Source organism: Hemibagrus wyckioides, linkage group LG13 (genome assembly GCF_019097595.1).
Source record: "Hemibagrus wyckioides isolate EC202008001 linkage group LG13, SWU_Hwy_1.0, whole genome shotgun sequence".
NCBI classification, from domain to species: domain Eukaryota; kingdom Metazoa; phylum Chordata; class Actinopteri; order Siluriformes; family Bagridae; genus Hemibagrus; species Hemibagrus wyckioides.
In genome coordinates, this window is record NC_080722.1 from 13871498 (window position 1) to 13892480 (window position 20983).

At 37.0% G+C, this 20983-nt stretch overlaps 2 protein-coding genes across 4 annotated transcripts in view; both read left to right on the plus strand.

The window, feature by feature from the left end:
- The first annotated feature begins 6150 nt into the window (after positions 1 to 6150).
- On the plus strand, positions 6151 to 11837 carry cpn1 (carboxypeptidase N, polypeptide 1). Of its 2 annotated transcripts, XM_058407094.1 has the most exons (9): positions 6152 to 6465; positions 7638 to 7834; positions 8265 to 8420; positions 9558 to 9734; positions 9830 to 9941; positions 10092 to 10231; positions 10626 to 10725; positions 10818 to 10936; positions 11044 to 11837. In XM_058407094.1, exons 1-9 carry the CDS (start codon positions 6231 to 6233, stop codon positions 11152 to 11154), a joined length of 1347 nt encoding a protein of 448 aa, XP_058263077.1. In that variant the 5' UTR covers positions 6152 to 6230; the 3' UTR covers positions 11155 to 11837. The 2 variants fall into 2 exon arrangements, with proteins under 2 accessions (XP_058263078.1, XP_058263077.1); XM_058407095.1 differs by lacking the exon at positions 8265 to 8420 and having other exon boundaries at positions 6151 to 6465.
- A 2550-nt stretch (positions 11838 to 14387) lies between these two features.
- Positions 14388 to 20983, plus strand: part of dnmbp (dynamin binding protein) — a 35568-nt gene continuing 28972 nt past the window's right edge. The window contains exon 1 of one of the 2 annotated variants that reach the window (XM_058405840.1): positions 14388 to 14676. The gene's annotated coding sequence lies outside the window, so the exon portion shown is untranslated. The remainder of the gene's footprint in view (positions 14677 to 20983) is intronic. The other variant, XM_058405839.1, reaches the window with a different exon arrangement.

The following is a 20983-nucleotide window of genomic DNA, read 5'->3' on the forward strand; positions in this document are numbered from 1 at the left end:
TTCAGGTTTTAAACAAAATAAAACAAACAAAAAATCTATGCTTGTGTCATTGTTCTTTTAATAGTATACATAAATCTTGACCTATTATCTTGATCAGTAACTAAAGTTAACATACTAGAATGGCAAAGCAGAAGAATTATTTATAGTGAACATGTTTAATACATGTACAATAGAGTTTGTTGAACATTGTTCACTATATTTGATCATTATTTATTTGTCATTATTTTTATATACAAGGGGTTGGACAAAATAATTTGAGCACCCATTATTATGGGGTTAGTATTATTTTGTGTAGGCTAATGTGCAAAAAATAAACATTGTGATTATCATTTATTTATCTTTCGTTGCTCTACATTATCTAGGTTGCATGCTAGTATAAAAGAAGTTGTGCTCAGTTGTTAGTTCAAGTCATTGTTAAAATGGTTAACTTGTCAGACTTCTAAAGGAGACAGATGGTGGGAGCCCGTTTAGCAGAAGCATCTTTAACCTTACAGCCCAACTCTTCGGTGTTTCAAGAGAGTCAGTCTCCATGATTATGACTGCGTATACAAAGCATGGCACAAAAAAATCACACAAACCGCGCACAGAGAACATCACAAACCCACATCAATGGAGAACAAAAAATTGAAAAATATGGTGTCAAAACCTGAACAGCTGAAAACGGAAAGGAGTGATATAGTTTGATTGAATCATTGGACATTATTTCAAAACAGTAGTTTGAGCTATTGTATGAAAACCACCCCAACAATGGTCTGGTTCTGACTGTAAAAATGAGGTGTTTTCTGGTGCATTCTATTTTCCAAATGCTGTTTCACAACAATGATGCAATTTTTCGAGATGATAATGCAATCATACAAACAACCAAAGAAGTTCCAACTAATGTGGAAATTTTTGGAGAGAACAGTGAGAAGCAGGTTTCCTGCTTCAATCTTTCTGAAGCAACTAGAAGATATTCTGCTTGATGAATGGTACACAAATTTCACTAGAAGATATTCAGAAGTTGTATGAATCTACTCCAAGAAGGTTGAGAATGATGGTCCAACACCTATATATAAACACGGACTTATATTACTGTGAGTTTATCATGGTAGAGGAGGTATGGGTTTAGCTTATTTGGTTCACATCCTTCCTGACAACGCATTTTACTGCTATAAACTCTGCCCTCTTGTGGCCTAGTGCTATCAATGAAAATTAAAGCTGTGTACATAAATATTTTTAAACGGAGCTATGGAGAATTTTCCAAAAATTTGGCAAAATTCACCTACATACACGTTGTTTTTGCACTACATTTATTAGTAGCAGTGAAACTACTCTGACGTTTTGATGCAGCTGCTAGTTCTTCTTTTTTAGCAACATTGCCAGTAACTGCACTTCTAAGCCACAAACTGTATTGTAATCTTATCTAGATTTCACTTTAGAATTGTAAAGTATACTTGTGATGGTTGTATTGGTACATAAGTAAATCTGTAGTAAGTAGTAAGAAGTAAGTAATTATACTGAAATAGCTTTATAAGCCAGATTGTGAAACACACACACACACACACACACACACACACCCACCCACACAATTATTTATTACATATAATACATGTTATCCATGTTTTTTGTACACAAGAGATGACTAATATACTAAAGAGTAGAGCGAGTGTATAGGTTAAGAGGCAGGGCATCTTGTTCTAAAAAAGGTGCTACACAAGGGGGAAGTTTTTTCTTTCATTTCTCTCGTGCTGGCATTTCCAGCTTCACTCATTTCATTCTCAGCTAGGGTAAGCGTACGATGTGTGTACAAACTCGCTCTTTGTAAACTATTAAAGATATTATTATGTTTTTTGCTTAAATATATTTTGAGTACATGATATATTGTGTGTATATATATTTAACTATTATTACTCTGGTATATTGTGGGCTGATAAACTGTGTACTTTGTGAAATAGTCATGCCATTAATGATCTCTTAATATTGCAGATGCAGAAAATGTTCCTAATGGTGCTGTGTATCTTTCTCTGTGCTGGCAGCAGTCTCCAAAAAGGTAAAGAATTTCCTGCATAAGTAAAATGGATTAAAGCATGTTTTAGCATATTTGATCTACTGTCAGGAAATCCACTGTAAAACCTAGGCTTACTGTTGTGGTATTTGAGATCAGTCATCTCTCTCACCGTATACTATGGTGAAACTGTATTTGATCTTGAACCTGTTCTCATCGCACCTGAGATAGGCACAGGCTCCCCATGGCCTGATGATAGATTGGATAAGCGGTACAGACTATGAAATGAAATGAAAATCTGTTCTCATGGGTTCAATTTTCCAAAAATGCCCAATACCGTAATGTCATATTCTTCAACTTGTATTTTATGATGTTCCTGTTACAGTACAAAATGCAAAGGTACACTGATCAGCTATAACATTAAAACCACTGATGGTATTCAGCAGTATTCCATAATTCAGGAAGATCATACTCCCTGCCACAATGCAAAAAATGTTCAGAAATGGTTTGAGGAACATGACAAAGAGTTCAAGGTGTTGATGTTGGCCTCTAAATTCCCCATATCTCAATCTGAGCATCTGTGGGAACAAGTCAGATCCATGGGGGCCCCAACACACAACTTACAGGATTTAAAGGATCTACTGCTAACGTCTTAGTCCAGGAGTCCATGCCTCAATGGGTTACAGCTGTTTTATCAGCACAAAGGGGACCTACACTATAGTAGGTAGGTGAATTTAATGTAATAGCTTATCAGTATATATATATATATATGTATATATATATATATGTGAGTCATATAGCACATACAGTATAAACGTAAATAATATAGCTCAAATACCTGTAATGGAACTGGAGAGTAGTATATGGTCAGAAAATTGTATGAGTCAAATTTAACTGTAGATGTTAATGCATTTTATTTACCTGCTCTCTGCTTAAATCAAAGAAATGTGCTTTCATAGCCCTCAAATCTTTATATGTGATGTCACATTTAAAAACGCATCTTGTTTATAATTACAAAATCCCTAACCCTGCAATGCAATTATATAAAAGTGGATTACAATGTCAGAATTAGAATCAGAATTTGAATGTGCTTTATTGCCATGGAAATTTTTTTGGTGCTGGAGAATACACAGACATAAATTATAATATAGAAAATATAGAAGTACATATATAAGTAGGATGGAAATATAAATAGTGGCACTAGGTAGAAAAATAGGCCAGGCTTAACATGTCCTGTATACATAGGTCCTGTGTACTTATTTGTATAAAATGTTACATTGATTATTTCAGTCAAGTTTCATTTCATGTCATGTTAGGAAAACACTGCAAGCAGCAAATTAGCACATCTGAGTGTTTGCACTTGTGGTGTTGATCTTGTCTTGGTCTTGCCCCTTTCTCATTTTTGGTCTTAACCTTGGGGTCTGTGCCTTGAAGCTGGTTTAGCTGGCTAGCTAGTTAACTCTAACATTAGTTTGCACTAACCCTGGGTTTTAGGTACCATGAATGTACCTTGGTTTTAATCCGTGTTCATCGCCATGGTAACTTAAGCTCAATTTGACCGGTCAGCTGTGAGCTTTTATAAAATTAGACATATTGACAGGGTGACATGAAAAATGAAAAATATTTCTCCAGCATTTTTCTTTTGTTTTGGCAGCAGAGACAGTATTACTGTGTGTAATACATTTTTTATATTCTTCACATTTCTTCATAATTATTTCTTGCTCCTCAAGCGGAAAAATATATGGCTCTAGCTCCGAATGCAATGGTTGTTCGGTCCGACGTCACGCTTTTCATGTGCACGCGCACTTGGAGAAATCATAGCTTAAGGAGTTAACAGAGAAAGTTGATAAGCTGTGTCGTGGGACCTGTAAAGCCTGATTGCATTGGTTTGGATTGTCAACTTAAAACTAATCCTGTAACCTTGAGTTTGTTCAGCTACCTTCATGGTACAGGTCCCTGGAGGGCAAAGTTGGTCTTGATTGGATTTACATATGAAATATGTACTGGCTACTTAAAAGATCAATGAACCCCCCCCCTTTTTTATAATATCAACTGCTGTTTTAAAGTACATTTCCCCTCATGTCCCCTCAGAAAACTGCACATACAGCGTGGCAATTCTACATACAGGCAATTCTACTGTCTCCTGCTTCAGAATAATGAAGGACCAATGCAGTAAAGACCATCCCACCTGCAGAATCGAAAAAAGGGATGACCATACGTGCATCAAATGGTCTACTATTGATCCGAAATGTGTAGATAATGATCTTAATACGGTCCCAGTCGGTAGGTAGCCTCTCACAAACATTCTGTCTATACATTTTGTTGCAGTTTGTATACTTACAATATAAAAATGAAGTGTTTCCTTGAAAAAATATATATAATTAATAAGTACTTTACACATTTACAGAGAACAAAAAATGCGGCAAAGATCAAGAAAGTGAGTTAAATCTAGTTTTGATCATTCTTTTTTCTTTTCTTGCAGTGTCTGATCATTAAATATGACTATTAATAGTAAACTTCATTTTAGGTTTGAGCTGCACTAGAGAATTCCCCCCCACTCAAACACCGGTAGAGAACACAGCATCATCTGTGACCATATATTGTGGAGGTATTGACGTTTTTTTATACATTTGTCTTGACTAAACTGACAATTATGATCAAAACAAATTTTTGTGGTTTCTTTCAGGTGGTTATATTCTACTGCTATTCATAATCTTTGTTTTTTTTTAATGATGCAAGCTGTTTCTTCTGTGACACACAACAACAGAAATAATCCTGTAAACCCCATCTGGAGTTGCCCATACACAAAGTTTTTTTAAATGCTGAAACAGTATTTGTGAATTGTTTTCGAATTTTAAACAACCTGAGATCATAAGAATGCTGTTTTTTGTGTTTAAACTTTATGTTGTGTGTTTATGTAGCACCAGATCCTGGAGATCTCAGGTCCTGTTGTTTCATTTCACTATGTACTGCGTCAGCTATATGTGGTTGAAATGACAATAAAAGATTCTTGAATCTGGAATCTTGAGATATTGCAAAGCTAAACGCAATATCTAGCCTGGATTTCTTGTCAAGATAAATAAGGTTATTTATCTCTTTAGCTTTCCTTATTTATGACATGTCTCAGTTCGACAGGTCTGTTTTCTTAACCTGTTAAAATAATATGTTTATGGTTAGTGGTGGTTTCCATCTTTCTCTCTTCTGATCCTGAATGTCTTTCTGTATTCTGAAATGACTTCAGAAATTAGTTTTTTTTTGAGACATTTTTTCTATTATTTTCTGTTTTTCTATTAGACTTTTTTGAACTCTTTTCTAAGTTAACTTGTCAATAAACTTTATATATTAATTACAATATGGTGGGTGTTTACTGACTATGTCTTGAATGAATACATTTTGTGTTTGAAATTTGTAGTAATTTTGGAAATTTGGAATTGGCCAGTATGTTTTCACATTACATGTTCAGTTCTTGGAAAGTGTCTGCTCAGTGTGTCTGCTATATAGGAAGTGACAAGTTAGTCCAGGTGCAGTACACAACATGCGTGCACACACACACACACACACACACACACACACACACACACACTAATTGACAGCTACAGCTCTTAAATGGTCAAGGAGATTGACGGCAGCTCCTGGGGGTTAAGGACATTGTGTTGAGGGGGAGGCCCTCCAGGAATCCCAGCACTGCTTTCCCAAAAGACACTAGAAAAAGCATAACCTCTGGCCTTCCTACTGTGTTTACCCAAAGTTAATGAATGAACCAGTGTTTATGTAGATACACAAAGAGGGAATGAAAAATGTTCTCTTGCTGTCTTTCTTGTTTTCTACTTTCATTCCTGCCAGTGGTGGAGACATACCACAGATCAGCAATGAGCTTACAAAATACTGCCATGGCTCAGCCAGACAGAGAACAATGCAAAGCATGAGGTTAAATCAGTTTCAAAAGTAAAATATACAAGATATAGTTCACATGGTGCCTCACACCACAGGCAGCCTTCTTCTGTTGCTCCCAAATTATGTCATGCCAATAAAGTAACTGTCACATACATGATAAAACATGGTGAGGAAACCTTATACATGAAAGATAGAGAAGGAGGGGCAAATCCTTACTTTCTCCTGTATGTGAGTGTGAATGTGAGGGAGGGGACAGACCGGATAAGTGGAATGAGAAAAGGAGGGACAGGCAGAGGGAAAGAGTGAGTGAGGGAGAGGGAACAGCTCTCTGTTTGTGGAGCAGAACAGGACCATGTTGTCAGGCAGTTGTGTAGTTTGGTTTGGAGCACTGCTCATGGGACTTGGAACTCCACTGATTAGGGCTGTTGAATTCCAGCACCATGGATATGAGGAGATGGTGCGCACTCTGTTCTCCATTCAGAGTCAATGCCCCTACATCACCCGCATCTACAGCATTGGTCACAGTGTGGAGGGACGCCACCTTTATGTCCTGGAGTTCAGCGATAATCCAGGAATCCATGAAGCATGTGAGTGTCCTTACCTATTTCAGTGTCAGTCTTACTCTTAAATCTCTTTTCCATGAAGAAGATGATGCACAACGTAATTGAGGCAGCCAATGTAAACCACAGTTAACTTGATGCAAGCAAATTAAAATGCTCTGAAAAGAGAAGGCTATTGGTTGTCTATGTAGTTTTGAAATTAACACTTTATTTTTAACACTTTAAAATTAACGTAATTTATTTTGCGTCATATCCATCAGAGAGTGTAGGCTTCTGATTAATAATGTGAACTGATGTGACCTGTCTGCCAACAGCTAAGGTACAAAGAAATGGCCTTTGTGCAAACAACACACAAAATTTACATGAACCAAGCAAGACATGCTGTGAATGCTACTAAAGTCCTGCCTTTCTGCTTGCAATAAACTGGGGACAACAATGTTTTACACTGGTATATACATCAGCGATAGCTTAGGTATAACCATATGAGACACTTTATGACTAAACATTCAGTTGACAAAGAATAACTAGCTACAAATATTGTGTAAGTGGTTTAAGCCTGGGTCAGGAGGGCTTTTTTCGCTGATGTATGGACTTCCTTCAGTAGAATTGGAGGATGTATGCATGTTCCACAATAAGGTGAAAAGCACAAAAACAGGAACCTCGCCAGCAATCCAGACTATGTCTCTGCTTGTCAGTTTACAATCAACATGGTGCTTATATTAAGAAATGTGCTGGTGACTGCATTTATGAGAAAGATTGCAGGACCTTAGATGTATTCTGATGAATTGCTGAGGCAGAGCAAGGCACCTATTTAATCTGTTAGTTACTCACACATCTTTCTAGTAATCCAATCCTGGTGTGATTAACAGCTGCTCAATTTGCAGCCTTTCTCAAGAACTAGTTAGATTTTCTCCAAACTAAAATGAACTTTTACCAAAAATTTAAAAGGATTCTTTGAAATTCTTTGAAATAATCATTGTGAAGCTACCAGGAAAGAAAATGAACAAAACTCTGTGGCACACTTTTTTACCACAAAAAACTCACAATATCGCTGTAGATCTACTTACATGTAAACCCATCAGTTTTTCCACAGTAAACCACAAATTAGAGCTTTGCTGCCACCCACTTATGTGTTTGCAGTAACATGTTGTATGCTCTGTTAATTTACTGACAGTGTTCACTGGACATGTGTTTTCTAGTGGAGCCAGAGTTCAAGTACGTGGGTAACATGCACGGAAATGAGGTGCTGGGCCGTGAGCTACTCATCCACCTCTCACAGTTCTTGTGTGACGAGTACAAAGCAGGGAACCAACGGATTACAGAGCTCATCCACAACACACGTATTCACATTCTGCCCTCCATGAATCCAGACGGCTATGAAGTGGCAGCCACGCAGGTATTAAAACCATATTTACGAAAGAAAATACATCTCAAATGCTTATTTATAATTACCCTCAGAGTAAGAAAGACTCGCAGTATGTGCAGAGATCTGGGCTCGTTTGTTATAAAATATGTCGTCAGCTCTAGCCTGAATAAACAGATTGCAGGGAACATTTTATTTCAGGCACAAACTTCATGCCCAGCAACAAACAGCTTTACAACGACATATGTTTACCATCTCACACATCACAAATCAACTGCCCTGTGCTAAAATACAACACACTGGCTGTGATTCACCATATACACATCACTATTTACTTTACATAAGATCTGATGCAATAGTATGTAGTAAGAGTAAGTAGTAAGACTTTTCATTATACTTATAGACAATTTTTGAAGCAGAGATACGTATTAATACAGTAAAAAGTGATTTGTCTGGCTCCCAGGGTCCAGAGTTCAATGGTTACCTGGTGGGCCGTGGGAATTCCAAAGATGTGGACCTAAATCGCAATTTCCCTGACCTGAATGCCCTATTGTATTACAATGAGCAGAACAATGGACAGAATCACCATTTGCCTCTTCCAGACGACTGGGAGCACCAGGTGGGGCAGCACAAAATCAGTAATCATATTTAAGGCAGGGGTTTTGTTTTGTTTTTTCATTTCTCTATGTAATATGGATACCAAGATAGTGAGATAATATGTATGGGTCAACCAAAAAAGTAAAAAGCAAAAAATTCTCATATAAGAAACCCTAAACTTCAGACACATGGTAGAATTTACTAAGACTCCATATGTTGGTTGTTTTTCTTCGATATCTGTCACAATCTTGAAAAGGTAAACCACTAGATATGGCACTGATTACATAAACCCACAGAACAGAAAATATGGTTATATCAGTATAAGATATCCATCATCATATCCATCATCATCCACCATAATAGATAAGTATCCTTCCAAGGTCTTACGGCACTAATCTGTATCTTACGGCTCTAAACCTGTATCAGACCCTGACGATTGAAGAATTCAGTCCTGTTGTTTACATAAGCAGACACTGGAAGGAGACATTATTATCATGATCAGTTCCTCGAATGGTGTGCTGAAACATTTAAGTTAAACCATTCATTGTCATTGTGAAATCATGTGGCTTAGCTCAAAGCATGATTATAAGCAAAGAACACACATACTTCTCAAATCATACAGCAGCTCAGCTTATCATTTTACAAATAGGGCACAGGTGATCTTTTCTATGGAATAGTATTAGTATGTATGGGCATCTCCAGAATATAATTTTTTAAGTTCACATAAATCAATAATAATTAAGATAAGATCTAAGTGAGATGTGTTTGACATTTTGCATGCCATAATAACTCAGAAGGGTTTTCCCCCTGAAACCAAGCTCTCTGCTGACAGTTGAGGTTACTGAGAATCTGAGCTCTATACATCACATTTTTTTCCCACAAACAGAGCTTAGACTAGGTTAACATCCCAGCAGTTATCTGCAAGGATAACAAACTGTAGTAACTGATCTGTCCAAACTGACTAAAAGCAATAAATGTAACCAACTGTTTATTTTCCTTATTGCTTTATTTGGAGGTATTATGACGTTAGATGGCCCAGATAACTGTACACTAACATAGTTAACTATTATTCCCAGGGGAAATATGTGCAGTCATGCTGTGTATTAGAGTAGTGTAGAGTACATTAACGTGTACACTTTTCCTTCTCTGCTCTTTCTAGGTTGAACCAGAGACGCTTGCAGTCATTAGATGGATGGAAAGTTATAACTTTGTTCTTTCAGCAAATCTGCATGGAGGAGCAGTGGTGGCAAACTACCCTTTTGACAAATCCAGAGAAGTCCGTATAAGAGGCAGGTCTACGTATTCTGCCACTCCAGATGACAAGATCTTCAAACATGTATGTAATGTAATAAATCAAATGGGTGAATGCTTACAGTTATTTAATAAAATATTACTTAATTTGTTAATTATATTCTTTGTTTGTGTCTGTAGTTGGCAAAGACTTACTCCTATGCTCACAGTTGGATGCATAAAGGCTATAACTGTGGAGACTACTTTGAGGATGGGATTACCAATGGAGCCAGCTGGTACACTCTATCCAAGGGTCAGTGGAGGGGCATTTATTGGATAATTCATTGTAATATAACTAAAATGGCCAAATGTGTCATTACTGAGCTATTTACTTACTCAAATCAACACAAGGCCAAAACTGCATCAATTCATACAGTTAAACATCAGTATTTTATATTTGCAGGCATGCAGGACTTTAACTATCTATACACTAACTGCTTTGAGATCACTCTGGAGTTGAGCTGCGATAAATTCCCCCCAGCGAGCACTCTGGCCAATGAATGGCTGGCCAACAGGGAGGCTCTGGTGTCCTACCTGGAACAGGCAAGTCCCCCTTCCCAGAACTTGGTTCACATCTCATTTCACTGAAACACTTAGAAGTTTAACTTCCTGGGGAAAACATGCACCTGGTTAAAGTGCACTGTGTCTATAATGAAATGGGAAATTAAAGGACGCAGTATTTTAGACGAGATGTGAGAGAGGGACAGACAACAAGCCAGTGTTGTCCCTTTGCATTAGTCTGTAACGAACCTGCTTCTTTGTGCTTTGAATGGGCTTAAGATCAAAAAGCTACAACTTAGTCAGAGTCTATGTAATACTATTTGTTGTTTGCACAGAACACAACATGGATAGAAACGTTTACTACCTACACCTAGGACATATACAACATATCCAATGTAAGTAAAACAAACAGGACTGTAATATGATTTGTCCCCAGGTTAACCATGGCATTAAAGGAATGGTCTATGATGAGAATAACAACCCCATCAACAATGCAGTGATCTCAGTGGCAGGAATAAACCATGACATAACTAGTGGTTAGTAAATCTATCACAATATGCATAACATATGTAATAAATACCTTAAAGATAGTGTCTGATACTGATTGTGTCTATGTCTCATATCCTAGGTGCAGATGGAGATTACTTTCGCCTGCTTTTGCCAGGAACCTACACTGTAACTGTCGTTGCACCAGGCTACCAGCCTTCCACCAATACAGTGACAATCGGGCCTGCAGAGGCCACACAGGTGAGGAAAAAAACATTGCCATACATCAAGCAATGCCATACATCTACATTTATTTTAATTACATAATATGGTGCATGTACATATGAATATATTTCTTTCCTTTTCAGTTACACTTTTATTTGAAACCAGCACCAAAAGAGACAAACTTGAATGCCACGGATCATCAAGATAATAAAAGCTTGTCGCCAGTTCCTCCAGCCAACCTCGGCCCAAGATAAAAAAAAAAAGAAAAGAAAAATAATTGCAACGTTCCATTAAAGTTGGCAAAGGAAATTTAGATTATCGCTGTTACAAATCACATCACTAAACATACTTCCCCAGACCTCAGTTTGTCTTGGATCCTTAATATTATGCTTTTCACAAGGAGGTTCTTTTGAAATGAAATCATATTCACGTAACACTTATGAAATGCATGTATTGAATAATGTCAGATTTATAGAAAAGAATCAGTATATAATTCAAAAATAATTTTGATACTTAGGAAATGTTGTGAGGTGTCACAAATATTGTACAACAGCACTTACAGAGCCTTGTGGTGTAATCAAACATAATCAAATGTAGCACTGAAATGGGTCCTTATTTCAATTGTTTTGAAAAGTTTGTGATTACATATTACACATTAACTTTAACAACAATTTATCATAAATATCACAGATACATTTAACCTTTTAACATCTAGCAAGACTGTTACAGTATCAGTAGGATTTCTGTAGAGCACTGATTATTTACAGAACTGTGAAAACCATTTTATATCATCTGTAAATTTTTCTGATTACAGGAAATCAATTAATTAGAATAATCCATGATTCGAGTAAGATATATATAAAAAAAAATCTAATTACTAACAAGAAAATGGTTAGTAAAATACAGAAACTAAAATAAATGTTACATACATAAAAAAGTGTTCATTATTTCATACTTCTTGTATATTTGTTCACCAGAGGTCACTGTTGTCCACTTAAAATATATGCACGCGCTAGGTTTGGAAAAAAACTATTGCATGTTTTAGACCCTAATTCTATCAAGAAGATCACTGTATTACAAAAAATACTACTCATTGATATTCAAGAAAAGATTAAAACATTAAACACACAATGATCTACTTGTTCACCTATATGTATTTATAATTAGCTGTGCAAAAGCCAGTGGGTTTTCCACAATTTTCCTTCGGATGACAAACAACCTGAGAAAAAGTCATGTTTGACGTACAGGAAAAGGAAAAACTCACTCCAGGAATGTCCTGAACCTTGGACATGTGCACCACAACCAGAAACTGCAGGAACAGGTCATCAAATGTTGATAAAAACACACACTCCTGTTTTCAGTGCAGCTAAGTATAGTATAAAAGAACATTTATAAATAGATCTCCCAGGACACAATATGTATAAAGCCTGAAACACACAAGTATAGTAATATATACTTATGGAAGTTGTTTTGAAACTCTGAAAGATAACTGCTTAAGCAATGTGCTTAATATCAGTGTTTTCTTATTTTCTTTTGTTTTCATTTACATTTTTACCCACAAACCATCAGGTAATGAACTGTAATCATTTGCAATCTAATGTCTAGTTTTTACTAATTAAATTCTAATAAATAATCTAACATTACTGTTATTGTCTATTCAATGCATTAAATCCTGATGTTTAAATGTCTAAATATGTCATCGAGTGTCATTAATTTGTATGAGTAACAGTCAGAAGAGTAACAATCAAGCCACAAAAGTCCACTGCATACCAAACCTTCTTTCAATTCAACTCAAACAAATGGTGTAAGCAGACAAATGACACTAAATAACAGAGAATGGAAACAGAGCTAAACAGTCATATGACCACAATCAATGAAAAGGAGTGTAGGAGTGGACATAAAACAAGCTTTTCATGCAATCTGTATGGACCGGTCTGGGATATTCTCTCAGATGCAGTGGGCAGTACAGTGCCAGGAAAATGAGCTGCATGCATCATTGTAGCCTGGGCTACAATGAACATTATATACTCATATTATAACACATCCACTGTGTCAGCTAGTGAATCAGTTTTGACTCAACTGTCAACACGTGGTAAAAAAAAATGTGTGCCACATATTGAAACAGCTATTATACTGAGGATTAAATCAATGAACAAACAAACTAATGAATATAAAAAACACGAATAAGATAGATTATACACTAAAGAATCTGCTTGTGTAACTACAAATGATCTACTCGTTTAGTGAATCATGACATGGAGTTCGAGTAAATTTCCTTTCGTTGTTTCTCTGCTCCCAGGTCACTAAATGCTGACACACCACAAATCTGTTATATAATTTAAATACATTTTATAAAGTGGGAATTACAGAAGAAATAGATGATAAATTGATGAAAAAGAAGCCATATGTAAGGATTGTATAAAGAAATAGCACAAACTACCCTCATGAGTTCAACAGGCACAGAGAAGAGTAAACTTATTTATAGCTATCACTATTAGCTATGTGTTATGCTAACTTGCTGAAGGTGTTAAAGTACATAACATCCTAACTTTAATATAATTTTCAACGCTGTAAGTCTCTTTCATTTTCTTTCTTAAAAAGATACCTTTTTACTGTTATTGTGATTTTGTTCAGCAATGATGCTAACAGAAAACAGAAATATGATTTTAGAAGGGTTATTTTTAATCACGATCGTAATGAGTGGGAATGAGCCTGTCCCTCACTGTTATGGTTAAAATTCAGTTAAAGGTCCATTTCATAAATAAATAAATACATAAATAAATGAATAAATAAATGAATAAATAAATGAATGAATGAATGAATGAATAAATAAATAAATAAATAAATAAATAAATAAATAAATATTTTTTCTAAATAATAAACAAATAAAATATTTCTAATAAATAAATAAATAAATAAATAAAAGTACCTAATGCTAAAAAGGAAACAAATCGAAGTAGTTTCTTTTCTCCAGTCACTTCTCTAGAGTCAGTGCTATTACATTAAAATGTTAAAGTTTTCCACAATACTACATTATATTTGGCTTGAAAATGGCAGACATATGTACTCATACACCTCATTTACCTCATTTACTCTAACAGGATAAATACAACATTAAAGACAGCAAAATCTAATTTCCAGTCACGTTAAAGTTTTGTTTTGGTTTTAAGTCCACAGACACTTGGTTACCCCTTCTGTAAAAAAATTTCTACCAAAACATGTTCACACTTGGTTTAAAGTTTTTTTTTCCACTGCAGTATCAGCAGAACCCTGTCAGTTTTCTTGCAGGCACGTAAAAGTCAGCCTTAACATGGAAGTGCCCATAGGGGCCTTGTTTTGGTCCACCCGTATTCGGCTATCCCCAGCACTAGGATTGCCCCTGGACACTGGTCAATCCCTGTAGTTTGTAGGAGGAGCTGCTACTTGATCCAATCCTAGTCCAGGAAATGAGATACAGTTGGCTTAGGGGGTGGGATATGTTGGAAAAGCGGTGGGAAAAGTACCGCCCCTGAGGGTGGTGATGTGAGTATGGGGAGCAGGAGCAGGGGATCAGCCTGTGGGATCGGGATGAAAGCTGATCCTTGTGGAACGCAGATGCCAAACACAGGAAATCATCTGCTGCGGGTCAACACGTAGCCGATAGGCTAACAAAACTTTCCACTATTTAAATGCTCGAGACTAGATTTATGAATGGCAGGAAGCGGGAACTGTAAATAATTGTGTACAGAAAAAAAAGAAGCAACGTGTACCAGCCAGATCGTTACTCTGTCCCACAGGTAAGTGTAACGAAGCGACAGCACGTATTATTACCGGAAGCCACTTCACAGATACTTAGTTGCTTAACACGTTTCCTAAGTTTTACTTTGTAACCACGGACCGTTACAGCTCACATTCTCTGTCCACAGCTAATCAGCCTTTGATAACATTGTTTTTCATATCTTTTTAAATATTTGTTCATGGACATGTTCGTAGATTACACGGAGTAGCTGATCTCTGAACTGCTCTTAGTCACCAGCTCTAGAAATCACTGCTTTCACTTGTAGTAACGCGATGTGCATTTTAATCACTTCTAGCTGTTTTTCTGATAAGAGGGGGGGGGTGTTTAACTCAAAACATCATCCTGATGGTCACTATTGGTCACTCAACACGAGCTTTATGGAAATTCTTTTACAAAATTGACTAACTAGCCTATTATAGCTGCAGGGGCTGTTATAAAGAGTTGTGTGTGTGTGTGTGTGTGTGTGTGAGGGTGTGTGTGAGGGTGCTGGTGGCGGCGGTGGTGGTGGTTGTCAGATGTTGTAGCTGCTCACCTGCCACATGGCAGCTGGTGACAGCTGACACACCACTTGATGATGTAAGAGAGGATCATGACTTTACTGTGCCTCTAAGAGAGTTAGAGGACATCTTTCTGATCATTTTTAAAAGAACCGTCACCTGTTTATGGTCAGTGATGTGCCATTTCCATTTAATATTTATTCACTGACTAATAGTTGAACTAAGGCTGGCAGTTTGAGACTGAAACTTCTGCTCTATAAACTCATAATGAGTAGCGTAATCACTCACTGAGTAGTGTAATCACTACCTGGAGAAGAAAGTCACATTTAAAAGATAATTGGTTCTTGGAAATACTGTACTGTGTTGTCTTATAGTAGACTTGCTTTGTAGGTCTGGTTGAAACGCCAGAGTGATGATTTTATTACATCTCTAGATTTAACGAGACAAATGAAGTGTAATGCAGAATTACTGAAAGTTACAAAGAATTGGGGCTTGTTTTCAGTTTGCTCATCCCTCATCCTGATTTTCATTCCGATTAGCCGCAGGATATTTTTGGGTTGCACTTCAAATACAACTTATTAGCTGTTATGTAAAGTAGCTTTCCATTAAAACACACACACACACTCATGGATGTTGAATGATGGGTATAATCTAGATTAATATCCTTTGTCTACAATGTTTCTGTAAGATATAGTCCCTTGTTCCCTATTCCCATTCTCATGCTCAGTCCTTTTCTTAGAGCTCTATAGAAATCAGTCTGTTTTTATTGCCTGAACACTTCCACTAATCACTTCCTCTTGCAGTACTTATGCTGTGTAACATGCATTTTCAGCTCATCAGGATGTGGCATACGGTGTAGAAAGAAAATCAGGCCTGATTTTTTCCGAGTTTCCGAGTTCATCAAAATGTGGCATACGGTGTAGAAAGAAAGTCAGGCCTGATTTTTTCCGAGTTTCCGAGTTCATCAAAATGTGGCATACGGTGTAGAAAGAAAGTCAGGCCTGATTTTTTTCCGAGTTGCAAAAATCTACTCTGACACTTGAACATTCTTTACACTCTTTTCATTGATGGGATGTTAGTTGCTTGTCAAAATGTAAACATTTTCTCATGTAAATGTTTATTTTTTGTCTCAGCTTGATGTGGAATTTCAAGAACTTATTTAACTACTTTTCTTTTCTTTTTTATTATCAGACAGACTTTTTTTTAACTAGACCTCTAACTCTCCTTATTTGAGCCCCATTGTGGATGCTGCAGGGCTCTTCCCAATCTGTGTGTCAATGTGTGCCATGTTGCCCTAAGAGCCCAACTTTGTGAGATCCTTTATGTAAACTTGGAGCTGGAAATCAGCACATTGCTCACATGCTGGATAACTGGTGCCCATCATGGACACCTGTCTCTCTGTATGGAGTGTCTCTTCATGAACATTATGTTGGTGTGTTCTGTTCCAGGACATCTGCACTGCTGTTACCTTTTCAGTTAATTTGAGGTTCGGTTGGACCTTCTTTGTGTTATCTAGGTAATCTTGTGTTATCTTTGTGTTATCTAGGTGATATTCAGCACCCCTGGCAGTTGCCACTAACCACATCAAATGAAATGCTAGTTGCATATGAAACCGTGGGTCTGTGAACAATGGAAAATCACCAGGGTTTCCCTGTTACTCTGTACCAGAATGAAAGGAAACTGAAAGACACCATTCCTGGATGCCCACTTTCTTTTTCTTTTTTTTTTGAGGTCCTGCACCCACATATTTCTGAGAAATAGTCACATTACCTGGTGGTTAGCTGATATTCTCAGAATCAAAGCTCAGTTACGTATATAAAAGCTTTAGGGGAAAGTTTGGTTGGTTTGGTTTTTCACATTTCCTTCCACCTCTGGGACTAAAGGTACCGTTCACACCTCTGACCTTGCATTTTCGATCTGTGCTTCAGGGGTTTCCTCGCCTAGTCCAAAACCATGCGTATTAGGCTGATTGACTGAGTTGCATATTGGTTGATCTGTGAGTTGTCTCTGTTATGTCTTAATGAGTGTGTGTGTGGGTGGTGTTGCATCCAGGGTGTGACCTGAGTCCACACAACTTTTTGACAGATTTTTTAAGTGGACTCTCATGTCAGCAGATGTATGGGTCAACATAGGAACTTGGTGATTAAAAAAAAATGGAATAGATCCTGAAAAATCATTTTTATTTCTCAAACGTTTTGTTTTGCAAAAAGGCAGTCCTATGTTGCACAACATTCACTAGAGATTTCAGTTTGAAGTGATGGGCAGTAGTCCAGTCTCCTCGTGGAGAGGCTGCTGCGCATGCTTGGCTGTGTGCCGTCTCTGAGAGAGAGAAGGCAACAGTCTCTCATGATTACAGATTTGTGAGTCAGGAAGATTAGCAGTCATCATGTTTCTTTCGCAGCATTTACAACATTTATGCAAGGCTGGTGAGGCCTCTTAAAGCCTGCACACACAGATTTCCAAATACCACTCAGGCTCCATAGTCCTCCATCTCTGTCAAAATGATTGCACTGGGGAAATACTCCACCCCTTTACTCATGTGCTGTGGATTTCCCTGCAAAAACCACGCTCTGACTTGCCCAGCGCCCCCTTTCCCTTTGGAATGATGTCAGGACTGATGTCGGCATGTTGGTGAGGAATTGTGGAATGAAGAAGTATGAAGTATTTTTGAGTATGAGGGATAGGTTCCAGACACAAAGAGTGATTTTGTTCACAGGTTTTAAAAGGCAGATGTATGGAATTAAAAGGAAATACAAGAAAAAAAGAATAGAGAAACTAAAAGAAGAAGTGAGGTATATGTTCGGGCACCTTTTTTTTTCAGTCTGTGGTTCAGAGCCTCCAGATTGTACATGCTGAAATGCGAACACTGCCCAAAAATATTTTGAGTTTCTGAGCGTGTGTCAGCCTTGTTAAAAGATTGTTTAACTATGTATGGCATGGTCCCTACAGCATTGAGATAGAAGTTATAGAAGAAATATTTACTGCCTTTTTTGTTTGTGAGCCCATCCTTGTTTTTAAACCTTCAATCATGGACTTTTATTTCAAACAGCTGCTGTCATCTTGTACCAAATGTTATGTACAGAAAAGTAGAAAAGAAATGTGTTTATCGATCTGGAATGATCTGTTATCTGCACAGTAAACACAGAGAGGCAATAAAAAAAACACACACAACAAAAACATTAAACAATAAAGACGTTTCCAGCTCTGAATACATGCTCGCTGGTGCAGTTAGTGTGTCCCTCATTGTTGGTAGGCAATCAGTCCTGTTCAATAAATAAAAGCAGGCAGTCAGCAGATCAAGTTTCAGGCCTGCATGCCACATCCCTTCCTGTCTGACAGAGAGATAGAGCTGAAGAATGAAGGAAGACTAGAGAGAGGGAAATGGGAGGGTTAAAAGAATGGGTAATGTAAATAAAGATGTAGAGGCATATTTAAAAATGTTTAATAATTTGTATTAAGTAATGTTTATTTATTTATTTATTTATTTATTTATTTATTTATTTATTTATTTATTTATTTACAATTTCTCAAGGGCTAAAAAAAAACCCTGAAAGACTAAACCTGGCACAGCAAAGAAGGAAAGCATAAATTTCTGAAGAGTGGAGATATGGGTGCTTTAACATGGCTATATGCAAAGTTGCTGTGAAATCTGACTCAACATGTAGAAACATTTTGGAAATGAATGCCAGTATCGGCAGTGTCTGAGTCTTTACTCTAAACCAACCCGTTTATTCTTGTATCATGTTAATATAACGTCAGCAAATGTACAATGTACATTTACAATTGTTTGATAGGTTTCGAGTTACATTTAGAACTTTACCGATAATCAAACACATCACTTAGACTCTTAAAACACCTACTTGCTAAGAACGATAGGGTGGAGATGTGTGGTGAGAGTATTTGCATACAGTTAGAAATAGGATTGTGGGTTATAGAGGAAGCTGCCAAAGACAAGCCCATGTATACATGACATTTCTTAAAAGTCACAGCACTGAAACCCAGCAGAACCCAAACCACCAAAATTAATAACCATAATACAAAACTGTGGCTTTCACACAGGCAGTACTTAATTGTGCCAGATTATGGCAGAACAGGATCCAGTAACTCTCAGATTGGGAGTGCATGCATTCTAGTACTTATTTATGTGAATAAATGCAATAATAATAATAATAATAATAATAATATAATTTTGATGCATGGTAATTATTTCATAACAATCATCTTATTTTCATGATAACTAATTCGCAACTAATAATCATATCGTACTCTCATTATTAGTCACATTCGCTCCCGGAATCTACATTTCATAGAAAAGCAGCTGACTGATGTTACTTCTTAAGCAGGGCAGAACAAAATGCAAAAAAATGTATGTATGTATGTTTCTATTTCTGAAACTTGAAACAAAATTCAACCTTTTGCTGAACCTTTGGATGATGATGAGAAAATATATGAAAAGTAAACTTTGCATAATCTAATCTAATATTCTAGACACTAAATATACTTTAGTATATAAAAACTAAATATATACTTTAGTTTTAATGTTACATCAAATTATAGTAAACTGTAGACAGAAGCATCTGAATTGAGACTGATGTCAGGTCCAGGGTTCATTTATTAAAGTTAATTAAATGTGTTTATGTAGTTAAATGTTTCTTTCTTTGTTTAGTTGGCTGTTTACAAATCTTTAATATATGTACTGATGTGTATTTATGTAATTGTTTACGTCTGGTTATGTAATTATTTACACTTGTTACATCTAGAACCTTTATTCAGTGATGTTACATCACACTCTGGTAAGGGACAGAGGCATCAGTGACAGCGCAGCTGTGTCTTTGTCTCTGTGTGTGTGTGTGTGTGTGTGTGTGTGTGTGTGCGCACAGATAACTCCACAGATAGACACACTGGTGAAGAGAGTATGAGGCCTGTGTTTATAAAACTGTCTGTCATTCTACTGACACTTTCACCCTGCTGCCAAGTGGCAAGAAACAAACAGACTCATTATTTGTCTCAGTAGTACTGACTTACATAACATACAACTGTGCAGTTGAGGGTTAAAGGTTTTGCCCAGCAGGGGCAGCTTGGCAGTGCTGGGATTCAAAGTCAGTCAAATTCCGCTCAGTTAGTCCAGTGCCTTAACCACTGAGCTACAACTGCACCATTTTCCCTGTCACCTGTCACCCCAGTGCTTGATGTTACTTCCAGTTCTTGATTTACTCTTGGATAATTTACAGAATTACCTCAGGCCCATTCATTTCCTTACAGAATAATACTTTATGCCACCCATCAGATGCCAAAGCACATCCTGCATTATTCTGTGTGTTTTTGTCTGCTTGTAGTTCTTTATTTCCACGCTGATCTGTCTCTAAACATCTTTTAACGTGTGTGTACTGACTGAATTTTACAAGCAGTGAAAACTGAATAGGAATTCTCAATTAATGTTAGATCCCAAAGGAGTTCTCAAGTGCAAAGAGACTTTCTCTCTCTTCCTTTCTCCCCCTCGCTCTCTCTCTGGCTTGCTACTTTTCTTAGCTGCGTGCAGGTGTCTTTTGACAGAAGCCTTCTGATCTCCTGATGTCTTCACCGGTAGGCTTCAAGCATTTTAATCTGGATTACTCTATGCACTCGTTCTTTTTTATATATAGGTGTTAATCATTCTTTTGCCTGATCAACACATTCATACGCACACACACACACACACACACACACACACACACACACACACACACAGCTACCTCTCTCTCAGTGGGACCATATGCCACTGAGCTCTTTTTTTTCAGCTGTGTGCCAACATGTCCGTGTCCTTCACTC